This window comes from Kryptolebias marmoratus, linkage group LG15 (genome assembly GCF_001649575.2).
Source record: "Kryptolebias marmoratus isolate JLee-2015 linkage group LG15, ASM164957v2, whole genome shotgun sequence".
NCBI lineage: Eukaryota > Metazoa > Chordata > Actinopteri > Cyprinodontiformes > Rivulidae > Kryptolebias > Kryptolebias marmoratus.
In genome coordinates, this window is record NC_051444.1 from 9,354,187 (window position 1) to 9,379,164 (window position 24,978).

At 40.7% G+C, this 24,978-nt stretch overlaps 1 protein-coding gene across 2 annotated transcripts; it reads left to right on the forward strand.

Moving 5' to 3' along the window:
• The first annotated feature begins 1,679 nt into the window (after positions 1–1,679).
• Positions 1,680–22,180, forward strand: fes (FES proto-oncogene, tyrosine kinase). Of its 2 annotated transcripts, none has more exons than XM_017441483.3 (18): positions 1,680–2,017; positions 2,549–2,722; positions 5,279–5,375; positions 5,482–5,665; positions 8,822–8,959; positions 9,055–9,174; positions 9,359–9,481; positions 12,402–12,588; positions 13,040–13,120; positions 15,374–15,583; positions 16,625–16,747; positions 16,967–17,020; positions 18,004–18,122; positions 18,196–18,290; positions 18,370–18,493; positions 21,457–21,614; positions 21,718–21,823; positions 21,904–22,180. In XM_017441483.3, the coding sequence occupies exons 1-18, from the start codon at positions 1,793–1,795 to the stop codon at positions 21,998–22,000; spliced, it is 2,415 nt and encodes an 804-aa protein (XP_017296972.1). In that variant the 5' UTR covers positions 1,680–1,792; the 3' UTR covers positions 22,001–22,180. The 2 variants fall into 2 exon arrangements, with proteins under 2 accessions (XP_017296972.1, XP_017296965.1); XM_017441476.3 differs by having other exon boundaries at positions 1,683–2,017; positions 21,701–21,823.
• Positions 22,181–24,978: the final 2,798 nt, after the last annotated feature.

Genomic DNA, 24,978 nt, shown 5'->3' on the forward strand with positions numbered 1-24,978 from the left:
AATCGTTTTCAGCCGAGACTGCTGCAGGTTTAAGGCTTTTCAGGATCACACAGAATCTTTAATGCGGCCCATCAGATCCAGTTATTAAATCTGTTTTCTTTCAAAACAAACATTTTCTTACAGCGCTCCCCGAATCTAACTTTAACACTTTTTCTTCTTAAAATAATAATTTGCTTTTTAAAAGCCATCAAAATAAAATGAGCAAACAGATCCCATTGGTAGGACCAGAGCAAAGATGTCATTTAGTTCAAATGTAAGGCTGCATTTTATATACATACATAAACTGTAGAAAACTGGGAAATAAAATCCCTCGGATGACACTTTGTTTTCTCCAGGTGCCGAAATAATCCAACCAGAAAAAAAGGTTTTGCATCCTTAACTGTCTGACCAGCTTTGTGTCAGGGTGGGAGGAGACTCATCTTGATGTCAGGAATCAAAACCTTTTATTTAAGAATAAAAAGAAAGAAAAACAAAAGGCTGACGAGGCAGCAGAAAATGAAACTAAAGTCTAGACGAAAACTAAATTCAAAACCATCGCAAACAGACGTGTGCGGAACCAGACAGCAAGGGTGAACTACAAACAAACCAGGGAGCAAGTGGAGGAGATGACCAGGTTTTAAAGATGGAGGGTAATTAGGTGAAGTGGGCACAGGTGAGTGATTACTAAGGAGGAGCAGGTGGAGACGGGAGTGGCAGGAAAACAAGTGGCCGACTGAGGAGAAGTGAATGATGACAGGAGTTAGAAAAACACAAGGAGCAAGAACTGAACGGACACAAGACAAAACATAAAGATAACTGAATAACAAAATAAAATAAACAATAAACCCAAACAGAAACATGAATCCAAAAAGACGAAAACACCCCAAATTCTGACACTTTGTCTGCAAATAAGGAGGACAATATGTGACTTATTGAGAAAAAACAAATCCTAATAAACACAGACATGAGTTCAATGTGGAAAAATGACTTATTCTTCATTAAAGGCCTAGCATTCCTCGAAGGAATGCATATCGCCCGCGGGGTTGTAGATGTTCAGCCTGAAATGTGTCCGGTGGTTCAGGGGATATTTTGCTAACAGATGGACAGAAGAAATACTGAACGATGTGTAGCATTTGGAGCCTGTGTTAGAGACGAGGCTCAGCTACTACCACAATGAGTTTTATAAATCTAGAACACCACACACACACACACACACACACTGACAAGGGCAAAAAGCTAAAGGCCTTTGCTGGTGGTTAATAATGAGAGGAGAAACAATGACTCAGTGCTTTAGGTTTATGTGAGACTGAGGACTGAACTGCAGCAACATTTTTTGAGACTCTTGCTTTGAAGAAAAATATTAAATTTGCAGGAAAGCCAGCCGTCCAACTTTATTACTTATAGTTTTTGGGTCTCAGAGCAACAGATAAACGGCGCTCATGATGTGACGTGCAGATAAGGAGCATGTTTGCAGCTCAAACCTCTGCATCAGAAGGCAACCGCCTACTGCCTGTTCTTGTGTTTACACTTTGTTTTTATATATTTCCACCCAACATCAGAGATTTATTGTGGTAATAACACACAGCCATAAACCTGCAGACGCAGAGACAGTGTGATGAAGTTGAAAGCTGTAAACAGAAAGTAACACCGGGTTGGTTTAAACATGAGGAAGTTCTGCCCCACATGAACCGCTGAGCCCTTTTTGCTCACAAGGAAGTGAAACGGAGACATTTGTCCGACAGAGCAGCTGCTGTCAGCTCTCCACTCTGCTGCTGGGCTAACGGCAGAACTCGGAGCTGCTCCAGGTCCGGGGATGGGATTTGGGGAGGATTTTCGGTGTCCGCAGGCGCATGCTGCTGTCCTGAGGCTGCTGGACTCGGAGCTGCATCTGATGGAGGTCATGAAGAAGTGGATGGGTCAGAGGGCCAAGAGCGAGCGCGAGTTCTCAGTGCAGCTGCACCAAATGACCGCCATGTCGGAGAAGATGGAGCGACCTCAGACCAGTGCGGGACTGGATTACATCAGTCAGCTCAACAAGGTGAGCGCCTTTCTGCAGCACAGCTGATAACCTGCGACAGGTGGAGTCATATAAGATCAGACAGATTACTATAGAAACAGTTAGATGTTAGGAAGACCCAAAATAACCCCCAGTCAAGGCACAAATAAACAACCTGCTTCTTCATATTTCTTCCAGTTGTCTGATTATATTAAAGTTAAACCTTAGCTCTAAATAAGATTACTCTTCCTTCAGGACACTATCACTATCACAGGCTGCTGTAAATTTTTAATCTTGAAGGCTTTCAGACGCACAGAATCTCTGATCAGCCACGTCAACATGAATTATTCAGAAAAAGTCAAGCGTGTGTTAAAATGTATCATGCTGCTGCAGGAATGTGAAGTCAGTCACTGAAACGTGGATATACAGTGTTATTATAAATGTTTAACATGTTTGTGCAGGCTTGTTTTTGCTCCTGAATCAATATCTAACCAAAGCAGTCACAGGTGTAAGCTGTGTGTAGTTTTCTGTACACGACTGGTGACCCCTGACCTCTCGGTTCATGCCTGCCAGTCTTGGGGGGTGCTGGTGTCCCAGACGGAGTCCCTCAGTCAGATCATGAAGAGGCGCTCCGAGGATCTGCAGGATGGCCCCATCAGCAAGCTGACTCTGCTCATCAGAGACAAGCAGCAGATCCGCAAAACGTACGCCGAGCACTGGAACCTTCTGAGGCAGGAGCTCAACAAAGTGAGAAGCCACAGAATCACACGCACACCCAGCCACACACACACACACACACACACACGATGGTGCTTTCATTACCACAGTCACACTGATGTAGATTCATTTCCTGCTGGAGATTAATCCCTCTTTACAAAAAATAAACTTTGTTTCAAGAAAAAAATGGCTAATCCACAAAATCTGATTTTGCAAACATATTTATGGTACTGTGCAAAAGTCTTAAGTCATCCCTCATTTCTATGTATTTTGCTTCCAAGCAGCCAGACTTGTAATCTTTCCGAGTGGTCTCGATCAGTACTTTTACAGGCTTTCTCACTATATATATATATATATACACATCCACTTCACTCTGACCTATGAATCATTCAGACATAAAAAGGCTCCTAAACAACCAGCGTTGTGTTGATGCAAACAGATAACTTAGCAAAGAGCCATTTTAAAAAGCATCAAGGCCAACGAGCAGCTCGCCACAAAGGCACGGTTTGTTCCTGTTTCTTTGGCTGAATTTGTGAAAAACCTCAAAATGAATACATAAAATGCTAATTTAACACTAGCAATGGGATTCTCAAAGAGCTATTAGCTGAAAACCTGGCGATCAGTAGATAAGGGGTCCCCAAATGGTGGACCGAGGCCCAGATCCAGACCCAAATGAAGTCTTATCTGGACCCAGATTGGTTGTTACATTTCAGCAAAATAATATTATTATTATTTGAAATGATATATGTATGTTTCCATATTTGCAGTAATATATATTAGGTCCTGCAGCTTTTCTTGCATTTAGGATCATTTATTTTAGGTGGTGCAGCTTTTCTAGCATTTACGGTAACTCCCGGTCTGATCTGCGGTTTCCCTCTGCTTCTATATGCTGGACCTTTGCTAGAGTAAACTTTCTTTAGGCGGACCTGGTTGGGTTGTAATTGAGCACCCCTGCGGTGATCAGCTAAAGACGGCTGCGTCTCTCACATCCTGTATCAAGCCTCTGCTGAATTATTTTCTTTCTTGCAGCTGAAAGCCATGGCTCTCAGCCGCAGTTCGTCTGCTGCAGTGAGGTTTTTCAGGCCTGACACTTTCCCCTCAGCTCTCATTTTTTTTAAGCGCACCCTGCTGTCATGGTCAGGTAGAAGAACTGGACAGAAAACGAGTGAAAGTTTAAAGAAAAACATTGAAAGAGCTTCAGAAAGCCTGGAGAACTGCTAAAGGTTTACTAAAAAGTCTGGCTCTTTGGAGGCAAAATACACGGCGCTACTTCCCTACTGTCACTAACAGCAAAATCTGTTATCACTAACAGATAAACCACTGCTAAAAATAACCTGAGCTTTTATTTAATCACATATTCATCACCGTTGTTCTCTTATTGTCTGCTGTTGTGGAAATTCTTTACATACCTGAGTGACCTCAGGTAATATTTACAGGAAGTCCAACTAAAATCGGAACTTTACAAAGTTATTAGTTTCCTTTATTGCGATGTGTTTCTGTTTTATGAAGGTAATACGTAGAGACTGCACGTCACATTCGAAAGGCTCTCTCTTTTTAAAGCATTACAAAACCAGGTTTTAATTTATGAAAATCGCAGTTTGTTTTTGGTGCCAAGTTTTGCACCATGCGACACAGATAGTGACAGTCTGTCGGTCAGGAAAATGCTGTTTTTAATGTCAAATCACATTTTTCCCTCTTGCATGTACCAGGAGTTTTATTTTCTGTTCCAAACTAACAGAAAAAAGCCAAACCAAGCAGCTTTAATTTGTGCAACAATTGCTAAAAATAGAAGGAAATAAATAAATTCATTAAAAAAGGCTGCTGGCAAGACGCAGTGTAAAAAAAGAAGCGCAAAGATTGGTCCAATGGGTGTAACATTTATTTTCCTTACACTACTTTTGGTCTCAGTAGCAGTTAAATTAAAAGTAAAGATGACTCTTGCAGTGCAGAAAACGTGTCAGTAATTAATGCCTGTGACGCCCACGTGCAGAAATTCGTTTTGTGATGTTTCAGTGGATGTGCTCTTAGTGCGCAGACGAAGTGGCAGCTTTATAATCTGCCACCAGTCAAATGAACCTCAAACGAGTGGAAAAAAAAAAACGCATCTGATGTCATTTCAAGCTGGTAGCTGCTCCACGTTGCTTTTATTGTCCAATTACATCAAGCAAATGATGCGAACACGTCCACTGATCCATGCGATGGTGCAGTTTGGGTTTAACTCTTCAATGTGCAAACGAAGCCCGGCCTTTTGAGCACAGTTGTTGCTAAGTTCCACAACAAAGGTCAAATCATTTCCTCATCTGATGCTCTCTCATTTCAAGTTCCTCTACAGAGACGAACAACAGGTCTGCTGTCCACTTCCTGTGTTGGTGGTCTGTTCACACTGGATGCATCAAGAAGCTCAAATAATTCAATCTAATTTTTATTTACAAATGTATGACTGAATCATATTGCAGCTGTCTTCAGGATAAATTGTTATCAGAAAACCCAGCCTGTTAAGATATTGATAGGAATGTTTGGATTTTTAAATACTAGATATTTAATTGTCACCCATGATCTGAAATACATTTGATTTGTTTTTTTAAGGTGACCTCCACAGAGCTGGAGAGGCTGAAGACCAGCTACAGGCAGGCGCTGAAAGATGTAGCTCAGGCAAAGAAAAAATACCAGGACACAAATAAAGGTGAGTTCTTCACACATTGTTGACTTCTCTTTGCAGAACTGGCTTCGGGCTAACGCCCTGTGGTTTCTTCTTCTTCTTCTTCTCAAACCCGTTTGTTTGCGTGCAGATAAGGACCGAGACAAGAACAAAGAGCGTTACATCAAGGCTGCGGTGAAGCTCCATGAGGTCCATAATGAGTATGTCCTGTCTGTGCGAGCGGCTCAGGTCTACCACCAGCATCACTGCGGTCAGATGCAGCCGGCTCTGCTCGGCGCGCTGCAGACTCTGCAGGAGGAGATGGTGCTCATACTGTAAGAACACATCTGTGGCTGAAGGAAAAAATCACAATAAGAACCACGAGGAAACGTGTTTCCATACAGCAGCAGAGCAGTTGGATCGGTTTTCTGTCACACAGAGAAAAGCTGAACGCTGCTTCATTGTTACCTTCTAATTATTCTGCTTTTTAAAATATTTTATTATCACCCATGACCTGAAATATATTAAGCATCAATCTTACCCTGACTTTAGCTGCCATTGTTTATCATTTATTTCAGGTAGAAACATGTTATTATTTGGTCAAGCAGTTTAGATCAAGACTCTTTCTTCTTATAGCCATAAGAACTGGAAAATTTACATGAATGCATGTTGTCCCATAAAGTTAACACTCAGAGTATGTGATGGGGGTGACTCTCAGCTACTTCCACACTAAATTATAGCTGAATATCTGTAAAACTAACTGAGTTATAGCTGTTTTTGTGTTTGTTGAAGCTAATTAGCTGTGGCAGCCACCTTCGGTTAGGTTGACTGCAAAGGTTAATCATTTGTAGACATCCATCCAATTATTACTTTTTGAGAGTTTCATTGAAATCCATCCAGTGGTTCAGGAGATATTTTGCTAACAGACAAACAAAGACCACATACACACAGACAGAGAGTTACATCATCCCCCACCTTTCATGGTGGCAATAAAAATTATTTAATTAATTAATTAACCCTCCCTAAAGATGAAAATACACTGAACTCTTCCTAACACATTTTTTTTAAATTTCAGGCTGACATCTCATTACCTTCATGGTTGATTTATTTATTTATTATTAATTTTTAAAGAATCAATAGAGATAAGATCTAAATCTATTCAAGTAAAATCAAGAAAATCAGGCTGAGCTGCTTTCGAAATTAGCAGAATAACATAAAACTTATTTTTCCCAACAAATAACTTAATTTTTTCGTCACTTGCAAATTTAAAAACAATTTAAATCTGGTATTTTTTTCTTGCTGTTGGTAAATTATTCTAAATCTGTCAACATTTAAACCAAAACAACAGAGAGAGAGAAAGATTTGTTTTGTACCTCTGCAGCTTACAGTTGTCAACAGCTGCAACATTTATAGACTAAATAAATAAAACCTTTGGTTGGTTCTGAATCCGAGCTGCAGAAGAAGAAGTTGAAGAAGATTTTTCTTTCTTTTTGAATCAGGAAGAAGAGAAAGTTTGGTTTGTAAAGATCAAAGCTGCTGTTTGACCACAGTTCCTGTTTGGGAGATTCTGGTTTCATCTTTCAAACGGCAAAAAAAAAAAAATAAATCCATGCAGCTTCTTCTCTCAGGCTTTTAGCGAACACTTAAAAAGCAGTTGCCTTTGAAAAATATTTAACCGTCTTTATGAAACTCATCGCGGCGACGATTCCCGCAGCCCTGATGTGCATCAAAGCAGCCTTTGAACGCGGCTCCACACCAGGAGTCCAGGGCTACCTCGGTTTAATAAAACCTACAGGTTTGAGCCGTGTCCAGATCTGATATTGATGTTACTTAAAGCACAAACGGAAGAGGCTAATGGGTTTTTATGCGTCTGTACGTCTCTCCTTTTCTTACTAAGTTTCAGGAAAGTCGGTTCAGTAGATTTAATATCATATCAATAAAAACAGAAATAACAAAGAAAGTTTTTGGAGCATCTTACATCCATCAGGCTGGAGCTCATGTTTTATTATGGATAAAACAGCAGTAATGTATTTGCTCGTATCTGTGTGTAAGTGTGTGTTTATTTGTCTGAAGCTTTAATGAAACACTGGATGGATTTTAATGAAACTCTCAGAAGGTAATCATCAGCTGTTCCTCTACAACTGATTGACTTTTGGAAACAACCCCATTTAAAATGGTTGCTGCAGCGAAGCATTCTTAGAAAACTCAAAAAAATTCCCACAAACTCAGCCAGTTTTTGTGGTAGTAGCTGAGAGTCATTCAGAACGCATATATCTCTAGTTTACATTAGAATATCATTGATAAGTTAATTATTTCAGTGATTCAATTCAAGAAAGAAACTCATTTGGATTCAGTAAACATAGAGTGACATATTTTAAGTGTTTCTTTCTGGTAGTTTTGATGATCTGGACGTTTTTCAGACTGTTAAAATAACTTAAGACCAATAGTTTCACAGGGAGCTTTCACACACAGATGGATCCAGAACCTGGATCCTTGTTTCAGTCCACTCCCAAACCGGAGACATTGTCCTACCTGGGCTAAAGGACCAGACCGTTGCTCAGTGGTTCAACGGTCTCTTTTCAGATGACAGTAAATTTAGCATTTTATTCAGAAATCAAGTCTGGCTGAAGAGTGGAGAGGCCCAGAATCCAAGCTGCCTGAGGTCCAGGGTGAAGTTTCCACAGTCCGGGAAGATTTGGGGAGCCGTGTCACCTGCTGGTGTTGCTCCACTGGGTTTTAATCAAGTCCAACGTCAGCGCAGCCATCCACCGGGACATTTTAAAGCACTTCATGCTTCCCTCTGCAGACAAGCGTTATGGAGATGTGGATTTCATCTCCCAGCAGGACTCGACACCTGTGCACTCTGCCAAACGTACCAGTACCTGGTTTAATGACCAAGCTGTCGCTGTGCCTGATTGGCCAGCAAATTCACCTGAGCTAAACCGCCACAGACAATCTGTGGGCTTTTGTCACGAGGAAGATGAGAGACACCAGATGAGCTGAAGGCTGCTACCTGGGCTGCCAGAACACCTGAGCAGGTCCACAGGCTGATGGCCTCCATGCCACGCCGTATTCATGCAGTAATTCATGCAAAAGCATCGAGTGAATATTCCGTAAGCTGCATCGACATACTTCTCAGCAGGCCAACATTTCTGGTCTTATGTAAGATTAAAATTTTTTCGAGTAAATTTAATTTTGAATTTTTATTAGGCTACATTCATCATAGTAAAATAAATGCTTGAAATGTAGTGCTCTGTGTAATGAATCTGTATAATATATGAGTTTCACTTTTTGAATTTAATTACTAAAAAATAAATTAACTTTTCAATCATATTCTAATTTATTGAGACGTACCGGTGTGCGCCTTCGGGGAACGCTGGGCCTTTAATTCTAAAGCTGAGGGGTAATATGATGTCTTCTAGAGGTTTAAATTGGCCTGAAATCAGATTTGTCTCTCTCTTTCCCTTTGCCCTTCCTGCCTTGTGTTGCAGAAAGGAAATCCTGCAGGAGTACTTTGACATCTCCTCCCTCCTCCATCATGAAGTGGTGAAGCTCCACAGGGAAATGTCGGTCGCTCTGACAGCCATCGATCCTCACCGCGAGTACGAGAACTTCATCCATCAGAACAGGTAGAGGGAGGCAGACCTTCACCCCCCACCCCCCCCACTCAGCAGCAATACAGCCACAACCACCCCCTCTCTGAGAAAACACTGTGTGATTTCAGGTCTGTGGGGGAGAATCCTGCTTGTGCAGACTTTGACTGCAGCCTTCTGGAGGAAACCGAGGAGCTGAAGCCCAAAGAAATCACAGTGAACGATCTCACACTTGAGACTTTGCAGCACAAGTGAGAACAAAAACCACAATCTCTCATCAGATAAAAAAAAACAAAAAAAACCTACAGTTTGCTTTGTTCGTGTCTCTACAACTTCCTCATTTGTTATTCCTCATTCATCTGTACAAGGCCTTCACTTCCTCTCCACACGTGATTTCTCTACATTCTTCTTTTCTTTTCTTTTTTTTTTCCCCAGACTGACGGCGATAGAGGAGGAACTGCTGGACCTGGCTCGCTCGCTGGGCTCTCAGCAGACTTCGGTGGAACAGCTGGAGCTGGAGCTGGAGGACGAGCAGGAAGGTGTGAGAAAAGGCCAGAGGTGAGAAGCCTGCAGGCACCGGCAGGGCTGTGATGTCATCTTCACACCTAGCATAGGAAAACTGGAAATAAAAACTCACAACCTTTGATGAAGAACTTTGACACCCAGTTCAGACCGGATATTTAAATCTGTTTGAAGCTTTTGATTGCGTTCAGATAGCACTAAATTCAGGTCTGAACTCCCTCGGTGTGCATTAAAAACACTTTAACACTCAAACTACCTTTGGAGCTGCTGCCCGATTATAGAGCAATCCTTAGAAATATTCTGAAGATACAGCTTTTGGTTGTTTGGTTTTTATTTGGCCAAAGGTTTTAATGAAATCTTTATCAGAGTCCTTATCAATAAAAAAGTCCAATGGTCAGGACTTTATTCATCTGAGAGGATTACCAGGACGCTGTGTGGCGAGTTTCTCTTGAAACTTCTTTGTTCTGATTGTTTTAGGGCTGACTGGACCCACTGTGGTCACTGTAAGCTAAAATGTGCTGCATCAACCACAGAATAACAGCCTGAGCATCATTATGTTGCATCATATTCGATCAATTAAACCCAGATGCTACATTGACAGTGAAGGTGTGTAAAACAGCTGAAGGCTGTCAGCACGTCGTGTTTCACTGTGGAGGATATTTTCAGGTTAAATCTTCAGTCTTCGCTCTGACACCGAGCTCTGTGAAGTCATTAATTATGATATATTTCTTGCATATCCTGCCTGTTAGGTAAGTCAGCTCAAATGGCTCTGGACCACGCTAATGACAAGTTAATAAAGTAGTTCAGATGCCTGAATGTGTTGTACACATTCTGCACACATTGAGGGTAATTAACAATCAAACGCACACATACTCTGGGTCACACATTTACTACCAGGTGTGATCAGCGCTGACCGCTTCCGAGGGAATCACTCAGGATGGATATTTACTGGCAGGTATGAACAGGGCCTGAGAACGGTGCCTCCCAACAGGAGAGTTTAATGGGTAACAGTTAATAAGAAGTATGGTCTCAGGAGGCGCTGAAGGTTTTATTAATTTTAATTACACCAATATGTTCGGAGTTATGGATCTCAGTTTCCTCATTTTTCCTGCTTGATGAGGTTTCAGAGGTTTGTGCCCCTGTGGGACTGATTATCAAACTCCTGAAGGATAAGCGGTAACAATGTTTTTATTCTCCAAATGTTATTAGGAGCAGCTGAGAAGCGCATATGGGGGGTGTTAGAGGTCATGCTGCCTTTTTGGTGGGTTTATTAAATTGTAAATTAGCAGGAAAAGCTGCATCTAATAAACACGACCTCCTGTTTCTGTCAGACTAGGCGTTTCTGTAATTCCAGCTCTGCAGTTTTAAGAAGAATTGTTGAGTTTTAATGAATAAAAACTCCAAATATTCTAAATATAATGAAAGCCAGTTGATTTTATAATAGTCATTTAGAATAGTGGATATTCAAAAATTCTAACAAGTCAGTTTTTGTCCAGTAGCACAAAAAAAAAAACTGGTTAGAAAGTGAAATAAAAGAAACTTTGATGTTTCTGCTCAGAAAATAAGGTCAGGATGTGATTCTTGTCCACGAAGCTGCTGATTAAATTCATTTTATTTCATTTATTGTTTGAATTTTAATCAAAACTCCCTCGAATGACTCAGTGGTTAAATAATGAAGCTCCTGGGTGTCTTCCTGCTCTTCTGGTCCCGTCGTGTTTCGTTGTAAGTTTTTGGATTTTAGTTTCTCCTTCACACCTGCTCTGGTTTGTTCATCAGCACACCTGTTTTCAATCATTGCTAAATTCACTCAAGGATGGAGGGATAATGCCTGTTTGTCTGTTAGCAAAATATCTCATGAACCAGTGGACAAATTGAAATGAAACCAAATAGGTTAATTACTCAGTCTCCTTTCAACATAAAGTGATTTAGGTTAAAACTCTCACTGCCTCCTGCACTTCCTGCTCACCACAGCTCAGCTTTTCACAACCATCATCCCATCACACCTCTGCTCGCCCTCTTCTGCATCGTTCTTTGCCACCTCGCCTAAAACGGCGACAGCTCCGTCTTATTTAGCGCCTCTCTTCCACACAGATCCACACCGTCTCGCTCTCTCCCGTTCGACCTCTCTGCACTCTCCAGCCTGAGCCGTCTAACGTCGTACCTTTGACTTTTCTCGTTCCTCCTGGGGTTTCTGCAGTCCTTTGCAAAGCCACAAATGTTTGACCCTAGCGAAAAGACTGCGGATAAATGAACGAATAAGTAAAGGACAGAAATGCTTCTTTTAACCCTAACTCCTGCAGGTCAAATGGAGAGCTAAATTCACTGAAACATAAGATAAAGAAAGAGCTGACAACTCACACCACGAATCAATGTGAAGTTAGTCTGCTCAACTGATGTCTCCACAAAAATTGCAAACAACATCAACAAATATTGCAAACGTCTGTTCAAAGGATAAGAGATTTGATAGATTTTAGTTATATTAAACACCAGATTCATCATCGTGATGAGCAAGACAAGAAAGAGCCGAGATGATGGATTAAACACATTCTTCACAGTTTGCCGCACTTCAAATAAAGCTATTATTACAGGATGACAGCTGAAGCAACAACAGCAGCTTTATAATCTAAAAAAAGAAACTGAACACTTGTCTGCAAGAGTTTCATTTATTTCTGATTAGATGCTGTAAAAGCCAATTTATATGCATAAAAAACATGACGACCTTTACTTTACTTTTAAAATCATTTAAGAATAGTCTGATTATTTGGATCAAGCCAAAGATTTATGAGCCGGGCTGAGCCTCCAGTGTATAAGATCTAAATATATATATATACGTTTATATATAAACGCCAACCTGAAGGCAGCTGGACATGGATGGATTGTTACATAAGCTCTCTATGATGAAGAAGAACAAACATGGGGCTGATGTTTCTGTCCTGCTGCTCTGTTGTTCTTTCAGGGTTTACCAGTTCAGTAAGAGACACGCGATGGAGGAGTGCCGGCAGCAGGTCGCTCTGTCTCAGGGCATCAAGGCCAAGCTGGACGTCCAGAGGCTTCTGCTGAAGGAGAAACTGGACCAGTTGGGGTCCAAGGAGCCTCCCCAGGCCCTGAGGCTGGACATGGACTCGGTTTCGCTCATATCCAACGTACGCGCTCTCTGCTGCTGACTTTCACGTTCACCGTTGTCAGCTTTCATAAATCTTTTAGCCTGGTTTGGATGTAAAAACAGCTACTCTTCCAGTGTGTCAGCTGCACTTATTAGGTACTTTACTGAAGTTCTTTAAATAGTCTGAGATGAGAAGATTGACACAGATAGAAAAAAACTTGATCATTTTTTATGTGTTCAAATCCTTTATCTGCTCCGGAGTAGATATAGTGTTAAGTATAGATATACTTAAGTTAGCACGCACCAAGAGAAGAAATAAAATCATTTTGGGACAATTAGAGAAAAGTTAACTGTCCTCACCAAGGTACAGGCACAGCAAGAAAAACGAAACAACAACAAAGTTTAAGTTAAAGTCTGTGAAAACTTTGTGTTTGATTGGATTTCAGCAGATTCACACCAACCCTCACAATGTGCTGTTTCCTTCTCTTCAGGACAGCAACCAGCTGACAGGAAAACTCCTGAGAGACGGACTCATCAACAACCTGAGCAGCTTGTTTAAACTCAAACAAGAGGTCGGTCCAAAATAAAATGACCTAAAATAAACGCAACATTTACACACCTAACAACTGCTGTGTTTACATAGACAAACATTTATTTTTGTTTAACTGAAGCCCTTCTGATTTCAAAGTGTTAACACAGACAGAGAGAGCTGATGATCTGTGTTTCATTTTGAACTGTCCAGTCTATTTTTACAGCTCACAAGTCATCCCAGAGCAGCAAACAGCAAAAACAACAAGTCCAACAAACCCAGATTCAAATCTATTAGCAGTCAATTCAATCCTATTATAATACATTGACAGTAGGAAATACTTATTAGTAAAAGTTATTTAAAAGCAGCTTAAGTCTATAGCAACATAACTAAAGGATAGCTCAGGAAACCCAAACCAACCCAAACTATAGGATTTATCAAAAAGGAAAGTCTTAATCCTAGTCTTAAAGTAGACAGAGTGTCCGCCTCATGGGCAGAAACTGGAAGCTGATACCACAAGAGAGGAGCCTGAGAACTGAAAGCTCTGCCTCCTGTTCCACTTTTAGAAACTCTAGGAACCACAAGTAAACCTGCAGTCTGAGAGAGAAGAGTTCTGTTAGAAAAATATGGAACAATAAGAGCTTTAATATAAGATGGAGCTTGGTTGTTGAGAGTTTTGTAAGATTTTAAATTCTACTCTGAATTTGACAGGGAGCCAAAGGAGAGAAGCTAAAATCAGAGAAATATGATCTCTCAATCTGACTTTCATCAGATTATAAATCCTTATTTAAGCCCCTCAGTCAGATGAGTCGGGCCCAGTCTCTTTCAGTCAGAATATGTTTTTTTTTACCACAATATTCTTACTTTTTCTCTCTGTTCTGTGATACACAGAACCTCATTTATGAGACCCTGAATTAACTTTTTCAACAAAACTTTATTCTTGATTAGTAAATTTAGAACTACTGATTGTTTTCCTCTGTTTTACCTCCGGGCTGCGTCTCCTCCTGGGACAGGGGACAGGGGAAAGGTCCAGTTTAACTCTCCTTGTGTTCATAAAATGAGCAACAAAAACAAAAACAAAAATAAAAAAGCCTCAAGCTCGTCTTATTTGTTTCAGTAAATAAGATGTTAACAGATTCTAATGTTCAGCAAATCAGCAGGCGGATTAGAAAGGAGTTTAATTTAGATTAAATACTTAAAAACATGCAAACTCAAACCTGATCAGATCTATTTACTTCCTCCATATTTAAACGTTTCAGTCTGAATGTCCCTTCAGCAGAAATATTTATCTGTATAAACTCTGCGTACCGCCGCTGCTTTTGCACTTCAGAGTGAAGGACACTTGTTCCCGCCTGAAGGAAATGTCCCGTCCTTATTCCTGGTTGTCCCTGAGAGGAAACGCTCTGCAGTACCTGAGTGTTTTTGGATCCTCTCGCTGCACAACAACCAATAAATCATGTTGCAGAGAAAGCAGCAGACTTTCAGAGGCCTCTCTGAGGTTTCACACTCTGACTTCATGTTGGGACGTTTTGAGGTTAAATGACTTTTACACTTTTATTTTTTTTCCTGCCTGGCCTAGATTTACTGAGGTTTTAGATTTACTTCTCGGTCAGTTTGTATTTAAATTAAAGACCTGGCATTTCATAAGATAATGCTTTTCTCCTGTCACTTTTAGACTAAGATCATCTCATGTTGGTCAAACCTTAAAAACAACAATATGCACAGTTTCATGCAATATTTGTGCTTTGAGGGTCTGTTGTGATTGACTGTCAGCTACTATCACACCTAATTTTAGCTCAATTACTATAAAACTGACTGAATTATAACCAGTTTTGTCCAAGCTAAGGTTAATTAGCTGTGGCGACCATTTTGAATCTTTAATCATAGACGTATATATAATAATTACCTTCTGAGAGCTTTATTGAAATTCTTCCAAGTATTAATCTCACTTTCAAACAAATGTTGTAGAATATAAATTAGGGATTAGTCTCAGCTACTACCACACCAGATTTTGGCCATGTCTGTAGCTTCTGAATCATAAAAAGTGGCCTTAGTTTTGCTCTAAATAAGGATTTTAATGGATTTGAGCTTTAAAAAGCCCTTTTTTTTAGTGTAAGCTTCATCTTCCTCTCTAAACTTTCATCACTTTGTTGCCCTGGAGGCACAAACGGCGGAGTGGTTAGACCGACTTTTGAAGTGTCTCCACCTAATCTGCAGAATCTCTCTCATGTCCATCTCGTATCGTTTTGTTATTCCCCGTCGGCTGGTGCAAAGATCCTGTTTTCTTCTCCTCCAGGTTGTCCAGGTCCACTCCCAGGTGCAGGACATGGACCGTCCTCTGGGACAGCAGGACTGGTACCACGGAGCCATCCCCAGGCTGGAGGTCCAGCAGCTGCTGCAGACCGATGGGGACTTCCTGGTGAGGAAGAGTCAAGAAAAGCAGGGTTATGTGCTGTCTGTGCAGTGGGACGGAGCCTGCAAGCACTTCCTCATTCAGGACACGGATGTAAGTAAATCCGATGCACGGAACAACACTCCTTCCTGGAAACAAAACCTGCATTTCACATTGTTACATCATCGAAAGATGAAAAGCAGGCAATGATATTTTGAATGTTTGTTTGTTTGTCTGTTAACAAAATATCTCATGAATCACCAAACAGATTTTAATGAATCATTGGATGCACATCTACAACTGATTCACTTTTGGTGTCAACCTGGCACAAAATGGCTGCCACAGCTAATCAAATGTTGACAACAATGGCTGTTACTGAGTCAATTTTACAGATATTTAACTAAAATCTGGCGTGGTAGTCGCTGAGAGTCATCCCCAACTATTGCTCTGAGCATTAACCAAACTATTTGCAGTCAACTCTATTTGCTTGTTAGCAAAATATCTCACGAACTGCTTGACTGTTTTGATTTTTTTTTTTGATAAAACTCTCCAAAGGTAGTCACTTGATACACGTCTACAACTGACTCAGTTTGGAGTCAGTCATATTCAAGATGGCCGTCACAGCCAATCAGCCTCAGCCGGCACAAAAATGGCTGTAAATCAGTCACCTTTACAGAGACTGAGCTAAAGCCTTATTTGGTAGTAGCTGAGCGTCATTCATGACAGATCGTGCAAGGTTTGGTGATTTTACACACAATGTCATTTTTAAGAATTGACCAAAACGGCTCCAACTTCATCATTACTCACCATAATGTGATCTTAATTTAAAATTCTGGCACGAGAGGCAGCTGGTGATAAACATTCAAGGCATGTGAGGCCTTTAATCTTCAGTGTTTTTCACGATGAATACAAATAAATAAAATGAATAAAACTGCAAAAAAACACATGTTTTTATGATTTTGTTTGCACAACAAGAGCATTAAAAACACAAATATGGATCTTGTCTAACTGGATAAAGAATCCCATTATCATTCTAACAAATCAAAACAATATCTTTAATAAACAAAGCTGTTTCTGTCGCATCGGGAAGTTCTTCTTTCCTCCCCGCTGCACTCCGGCCCAGCTCTGAAAATGCTCTTCTTTGTGTGTCAGTAGAATTTGTACCGTCTGGATGGAGAAGGCTTCCACAGCATCCCAAAGCTGATCCATCATCTCCAGTCGTCACGGCAACCGATCACCAAGAGGTCTGACGTTGTTCTGAAGAAACCTGTACTGAAAGTAAGGAACTCACACACACACACACATAAACACACACACAAGCTCAAAAAGTCCGCATTTTCTAGTTGTTCCTCTTTCAAAAACTTTTCAGATTAAGGTTTCCTGTAAGTCTTTGTGGTCCACTGATGTAACACAGATTGTAACACACACACACACACAGCTGATTTGTTAATGACAGTTAAATTATGGCTCCACCATCTGTGTGTTTTCTGTTTACAGGACAAGTGGGTCCTGGAACATGATGATATTAACTTGGGACCTCTCATTGGTCGGGTGGGTAAGCCTGACGTCTATTAGCAGAAATGTTGAAAAGACGTAAAACAGTTTATTCCTCCTGCTGCAAGATTTCCTGGTAGATTGATAGAAAAGGAGTTTTGTTGTTATTTAAAGCCAGAAATATACTTTGAGTTCAGCTGAAGTGGATTCTTACTCATCAGAAACTTATTCATACTATGCAAATATTTACAGATTATTTGAATCTATAGAAATCTTCAAAATCAAACGATGAAAATAAAGATTGATGACATTTTGCTGCACTTACAAACACAAATTAGGATTCTCCTTGACAAAGAAAACATTTATAGGGATCACAAATGCTGCAGCTGTTTTCTCATCTCATGCCAGACAGACTGAAGTTTATTTATTTGAAGTCAGAGCTAAACCAGAAGCACAGAAAACATTTCCTTCTGTTGAGCAGCAAACATTTTGTGACAAATAAGAATCAGAAACTGTCGCACTTTCACAACAACAGTGTTCGCTCTCCTCAAAACATCAAAACAGAAACGTTAAGAAGTTGTGCAACTCAGTAAATGTGCTGTTGCAGTTTCAAAATCAAACACCCGTTTTCAAATCAACTTTCTGTCGTGTCTTTAAATTATTTAATAATCTGCTTAATTTAAAACAAAAATTGTTCCACTCACAGGAAATCTAAACTGTGTTTTAAAACACAGACTCAACAGAGAAACAATAAAGATGTGGCAAGAAGAAAAAGATCTGAAAACCTGAAATTATTGCTACTGAAAGAGATAAATGGCACATCCCATCTGACGCAGTGCAGGAGTGATGCTAGAACCAGGTGTGGCCTGAGAGCAGAAAACTAGATCAGCCGAACAATAAAACAATAAAACAAGAACAAAAATCATTAAAAAGTAAGAAAACAAAACCTGACATAAACTAGAGTCCATAAAAGAAAGAAAACTCAGGAAAAAATCCGTCTGAAGTCTATTTATTGTAAGTGTTTGTTGTTGAACGTGCAGGGTAACTTTGGGGAGGTGTACAGCGGGTGTTTGCGCTCTGATAACACTCCTGTAGCTGTGAAGTCCTGCAAAGAGAACCTGGCTCCAGAACACAAGAGTAAGTTCCTGATGGAAGCCAGGTCAGTACCAGCCCTCACACACACACACAGACACACACAGACAGAGCTGTAACCCCCACTGTGTGCCGTGCAGGATCCTGAAGCAGTACGACCATCCGAACATCGTGAAACTGATCGGCGTTTGCACCCAGAAGCAGCCCATCTACATCATCATGGAGCTCATTCAGGGTAACGCCGTCCCCCAGCAGACCCAAGGGCTTCCAGTCGACCTCCACTTCGTTACATGTGTTGTCTGATCTTTTCGTAGGTGGAGATTTTCTGTCCTTCCTGCGGAACGAGGGTCACAATCTGAGGCCGAAGATGCTGGTGAAAATGACAGAAAACGTAGCAGCAGGGATGGAGTACCTGGAGAGCAAGAAGTGTATCCACAGGTTGGTTGGACTCTTTCCAGAGCAACAAATCAGATAAAAGAAACTCTGAAATCAGGAAAACTTTAAACCTATTCTAAGATTCAGTTTTCACCAATAAGCTGTTAAATGTTTTGTGTGTTCCTCTGTTATGGCTCATTAATTACCTGATGCTGATAATTTATATGAATTTAATTTAGTCCTGTGTGTCTTGAAGACGTTTTGCTCACAACAAACAATGATTTCATGTAATACTGTCTCAGTTACATCACATATGGTTAACGATTACTGTCATAAAAGATTTTTTAGGTCTTATTCTCATTGTAACGTAAAAAATAACTCACAGAAAAGTGGGGATTGTTTGTTCTATGCATCAGTTCTGAATGAAACAACCTTATGTGGTAAAAACTTGAATCCAACTTGGCATCAGTTTTCAGATCTTTAAAAACATTGGGTTTTTATCCCAAGGTTTAGGATTCATACCATCCTGATGGAGAAATGCAAGATAGCTAGTTTTAATTTCTGCTGCTGCAGCTTTAAAACATTATTTACGCCCTTGTTGTTTCAGTCTGCCTTGTTATGGCGATAAAGGTCCCTACTCTTTAAACATCTAAATGATGTGGTTGAGGTCACGGTTTTGCTGCTTTGGAAAGTTTCTGCATGGACTCATATCCATGTTTGCTGAGTGAATCATTGATTTATTTCTTGTTTTTAGAGCTCAGTAAGTTTGCCTGCAGTGAAACACCATCAGTGACCCTGCCCTGTGAGGGTTACACACTCAGGAGTTCTGCTTTGATCGAACAACAATCACAAAACAACCATTTGGACCGAAGATCTTTGGCCCTTCTGTCTGATAACTCACTCATCTTCAGTCCAGAGTTGTTTCTCTTCCTGCGTGCCGGAGTACTCTGAATGATCCTGAGCCGCCTCGAAGCAGCCGATGAGGCAGTTAGACGTGTGTCATTAAACTGAGGAAGAGCTCAGCTTCTGTCACACAGATTTGCACACGAAGGAGCTTCATCCTGCTGCAGGATGTCTGTCTCTGAGCTGCAGGGCCGGTCGGAGCGAGACTCCACCTGCAGATATTCTGCTGTGTCCTTCATGCCTCACAACTCTGGCTTTTCTTTGTCTTCTTAAGCACAACTCATTATGTTTCTAAATTTATTTGAAAAGACCGTTTTAAACTCTGGCGTGGAAGTGAAAGTCTTAAATAATTTGGTTTGTTAATAGAAGCCTTGGAGCATTAATTTCTGTTGAGCCAGATTATTTTTTTTACTGAACTAACAAACAAATAACCGTTAAAACTTCACAAGATGCTGGAAAACCAAGAGCCTGATGGTATATTTGATTGCAGCTTTGTATTTTTTATGTAAAAATGAAATATTCAGGTGAGATGTGTGTGAAATGAATTCATGTTTGAAGTAATTTCCTATAAAATGACAACAATGATTTATTAACTGTGAAATTATAACATAAAGCGATGATGATCTAATCATTAATGATAAGGAACTGGTTCTCACTACACCCCCTGAATTAATTTACACATAAAGGTTTTGTGATTAATGCATCACTTACTGATTTCAACAGTGTTTACAAACCCTGAGTTTACTACAAAGATAAAACTGTGCAGTCTGATGCAGTAAAACCTAAAAACCCAGAGTGTAATGTGCAGGTTTCTTTAAATTTAGCTGCACATCTGTTTGAACTCGCTATAAAACGAAATGGATAGAATTTAGCAAAGCACTTTATTTTGTGCAAACAAACAAAACAATCAAAAAACTACTTCCACTGAACCCAGCGAGTATAAGTTGATTATTTGAAACCATTTTGTTCAGTTTTATTCAGCGTCCAAAAACAGAAGAGCAGCACGAGTTTCACTGAAGCAGATTGATCTCAGAGTCTTTAGATATAACACGTCCCACTTTGTTCACTAAATGGTAGCTTCACCTTCCTTCCAGCACTTCCCCATATGTTGATGAAGTCAGTAAAGAATCGCCAGAGAACAGAAATAAAAAAAGTTTCCCAAAATGAATGCTGGGAAAACAGCCTTCTGGCTTCCCATCAAGCTGAGAAACTTACAAGAAGTGCGCAAACACCTAACTCAGCACGCCAGATGAGCAAGAGAACCCCAAAGCCGTTAATGTTTGAATACTAAACAGGCCTCTGAAGAGACGGAGGAATTACAGAAATACCATTTTCAAAAAAGTAATGGACAGTTTTGGTGCATTTAATCGAGCTGTGGGTGGATGAAATTCTTATTAACTTAAAAGAGCAGCTGACTGTATGAGAAACAGCCAACCTAATGTGGCGCTCATCCATTCTGAGGCTCTTTGCAAATGAAATACATTTTTTCTCATTCAGACATAAAACAGGAAAGATGAATACAGAAATGGGTGTGATGAGATCCTTTTGAATATTTTCCCCAAATGGAGAGGAAAGCTGGCTCTTCCTCGACCACAGGAGCTTAAAAACAGCCTTTCTGCGTCTGTGGGCTGCTGAGTGTGAAGCTGCACATTGTGATTAAATGTGGGATTTTTGCATTTTGAATCAAATAATTCTGCCTTGTTTTATATAAGAAAAGCTGAGACGCAAAAATAGCATCTATCTTTTTTTTTTTTTTTGGGGGGGGGGTGAAAACTCTGTTGGAGGAGCCTGAAAAGAAGAATTTAGTTGTTTCTGAGTGGGTTTGTGAAAAGGAGCTTTGGATGTGGGAGTTCTGGTGGAGGAGGATGAGGAGGGGGAGGAAGGAAGTGTGTTATCCCTCTCAGTTATGTTTCAGTGCTCAGCTCAGCCTGTGGGGACAGATCAGAGCAGGTTGTAGCTGCTCAGCCTGCAACACCTCAAACATGGAAATATCACCTGTTTTCTCCTCCTGGTGCCCCCCCTGCAGTGATCCTTGTCATGCAGAGCTTTGTGTTTTAGTGTTTTCATCCTCTCCTGCCTCTGTTTTCATCACCTCTAACGGCCTTTCCTCTGCTTTTTTAAAGGGACCTGGCAGCGAGGAACTGCCTGGTAGCAGAGAACAACGTGGTAAAGATCAGCGACTTTGGGATGTCCCGCGAGCGAGACGACGGGATCTACTCTGCAGAGGGCGGACTCAGGCAGATCCCAGTCAAATGGACTGCTCCAGAAGCCCTGAACTATGGTAGGGTCACATTCCTCCTGTTTGAAGGCTGTCAGAGACCAGCAGCACTGCCTTTTGCAAATGCTGCCACCTGCTGTTGTTACCAGGTCGTTATACCACTCAGAGCGACGTGTGGAGCTTCGGGATCTTGCTCTGGGAGACCTTTTCTATGGGAATGACGCCTTACACAAGCATGAACAACCAGCAGACTCGAGACGAGGTGGAGAAAGGTGAATTTGCTGATCCGAGCGAAGGGTCTGAATGTTTTTTGTCTGTGGATTGTAACTCTTGTGTCTGTGTTGGGTTGCAGGATACCGCATGCCCGCTCCACACGGCTGCCCCGTGGAGATCTCCAGGGTCATGAACAACTGCTGGCAGTACGACCCCAAAAACAGGCCCACGTTTAGGAAAGTTCGAGCAGAACTCTTTGCCATATACAACAAAATCACATGATACATGCATCCTAGTTAGACTTTTTAAAATCTTTGTTTGTGTGGTAGCTTTAATTCTTCTCTGTATTTTGTTTTTTCAATAAGAAAAGCAACACTGAAACAAGTCAAACATCAAATAAAAACTAAAGAAACCCACTTGGATTTTTATTTATTTTAGCGTCTTGTGATAAAAATCATCTGAAGAGCTATTTTGAAAGATAAGTAATGAGTTAGGAGTCCAGCTGGTGGCAGTACTCTCTCTCTCTCTTTTGACATGGGACCTTTTCACGCTTACAGAGAGAGAAAAGAGCATAAATGTGACGAAGCTGTGAACACGACTTTACTCCTCTTCACTTTTGTTTCCCTGCTCCGTGTCCCAGAGGAGAGAGGTCCTGCTTCTGTTAAACCCTTAAGAATTTAATTCAGAGTTTGATTAAAACTCACACATTTTAAGCCCTGTAATCTGTAGAGTTTTTGTACTTTCAGTTCCTAATTCGGCTTACAGCTCAGCTCAGCGGCTCTAAAGACAAAGTGAAGAAACTTGAGACACATTTACATTTTTAAAACACAGGTTTATGTGACCTTATTTCCACATCAAAGCATCCATCCATCATGACCACTTCAAACCTTTAGCTGTAAATCAAAAAGCGAATAAGTATCTTGTAATAAAGAGTTACTGATCCTACAACGATGCAACGGAACCTGTTCCTAAAATTTTCAGCTGGAACCCAACCAACGTCGACTCATCGTGCACGAAGCTTAATGATGCCACTTCTCGTGTCGTCGCAGAATTAGAAAGACCTTCTCAGAGTGTGAAAACGCCCTAAAGATGACGGGTTGTTCTTTTTTATTACCAGAGCAGGGCTGATGCCTGTGTTTCTTAGAGTTCATTTTAAAATTCTTTTGATTGTTTGTACGGTTTTAAATCGCCTCGCCGCACCTTATTTAACAGAACTTCTTCACCGCTCGGTCACTCGGGTCTGCTCCAGCTGCTCCTGGGCATTCCCAGATGTAAGCGGAAGCTTGGAGGAGACGGGGCCTTCTCTGTCCATTTTAAAACTCGTTTGAAAACTTATTTTTACTCACTGGCCTTTAACCCAACTGAGACTTGATTTTATCTGTTTAATTGCGTCGTTTTATTGTGTTTGGAGTTGAGTTTTTAATTCATTTTTGTGTGTTTAGCCTTGTTATTTATTTTTATGCTTATTTTATTTATTACTGATGTTCAGCGCTTTGTTCCAGCTGTGGCTGGTGTTAAAGCGCTGTATAAAAAAAGCTGCTGATGATGAGGATGACGATGATCCCAGAGAAGAGGCCTGCAGAGTCTGAACTTATACAAAACTCCAGTATCTACACAGTGCACACTTAAATAAATCAATGAAATTATTTGTAAAGTTTACACAGCATTTGAAAAGAAAATATGTTACCCTGATAAACCTGAAGGTGTGCAGTAGATTCTGTCATCCAGGACGTCCTTATCCTAATAAACTCAATCAAAGACAACCGATTTCTACTTCTTCGTCTAACGTTGTTCCACTTTTTGATCTAAGAAGGTTCATTAATTCGGGTTCAGTTCACTTGAGAAAGCTCCGCAGATGAGAAGCTAAATGTTTCCAAGACTTTAAAGAAAAGTTGAGTTTGTTAAAATAACCTATTAAAACAATTTAGGAATACATCAAATGTAAAACCTGTTTGCGACTGGCTTTGACTGTACACATGTGTTGATTGTGATTGAAAGATTATTCTGGTTTAAGAACAGACTTGACTCAAATGTCTGCCCATAATTTTGTCTGAGTGTTTTGGTTCAGCTGTGGCTCTGAGCTGTGTTTGTAAGTCGAACACAGATTCACCTCCAAGCTCCGAGCCCCCTGCTGTTCTCCCCTCGCCGCTCCTTCTGACACCTTCGTCGTTATGTATGCAGACGACGCTGCGGCTGTAGGTCAGTCTGTCAGACAGTCTGCACACAAGATGGAGGTGGAGCAGCTGACAACAAGTTGTAGAGATCCTGTCTTTGATCCTCGTTTTTCTCAGCTCCTGAGCGGCAGGGCGGAGCCGATTACCAGCAGCTGTGGTAGATCTCCTAACGAGGTGCTCCTGGTATTTAAGGCTGTTTGCAGCTTCTAGTCCTCGCTGGAACATTGTCCTTATTGTGGTGCTGTGTCTAGTAATTTCTTTGAAAGACCAGCTAAGCTGTGTTGTATCCCAAGGTCCGTCCTGCCACACTGTAATGACAACGTTGTCCTCCTGGTCCCCTTGGTCTCTCAGCCTCCCCTCTCTCTCCAAGCCTGGAAAGCAACAGACACCAAATTCCTCCCGAGCACCAGTGAATTTACCAATTATAAAAAAATGTTCACCTTTTCCAAACTTTCTCTCATGTCTCAGTGGGAGCTCTGTTGTAATCATCTATTTAACACGATACAAGGTGCAGGACTCACAACTTTACCCTGAATGTGGACAACGCAGAGGACAAATCGATAGTTTTTGGTATTTATTGCTGGAGAGAGACAGCATCTTGTTTCTTTTTTTATGATAATAGCCAAAGAAATAAAAATGAGTCTTTCGCGAAAAAACAAACAGCTGCCTGAAAAAGAGGATTGTTTGCACGAAAGGCCTGAGCAGTGTGTGAAAAAGGGAGCCATTGGTGGCGTTTTTCACAAATTCTTTTTGTAGTCTTTTGTTTTTGTTCAGCACCCGCGACCTCTGACCCGTGTTTAAAAAAAGACATGGCAATCACTTTCAGCTAAAAGAAGAATTTCTTACAAAGACAGTTTAAATTCAGGACTACGAAGCAAATTAAAACAACAGCATGTTTGTTATTTAAAACTACACAATGAGAAATAATATGGGTTTAACAATTTTTAATGTTTTTTTTTGTTTGTTTTTCATCTGTAAATTTTAACACGTGTTAAAGGGGTTGAAAACAAATATGTTCAAAGTAATGATGATGTAATGGT

Bases quoted from the DNA above. Each gene is read 5' to 3' on its own strand.
- fes (XM_017441476.3), top strand. From the start codon at position 1,793: ATGGGATTTGGGGAGGATTTTCGGTGTCCGCAGGCGCATGCTGCTGTC. The intron at 18,123-18,195 runs GTCAGTACCAGC...TGTGCCGTGCAG, and splicing joins AAGTTCCTGATGGAAGCCAG to GATCCTGAAGCAGTACGACC. The intron at 21,824-21,903 runs GTGAATTTGCTG...GTTGGGTTGCAG, and splicing joins TCGAGACGAGGTGGAGAAAG to GATACCGCATGCCCGCTCCA.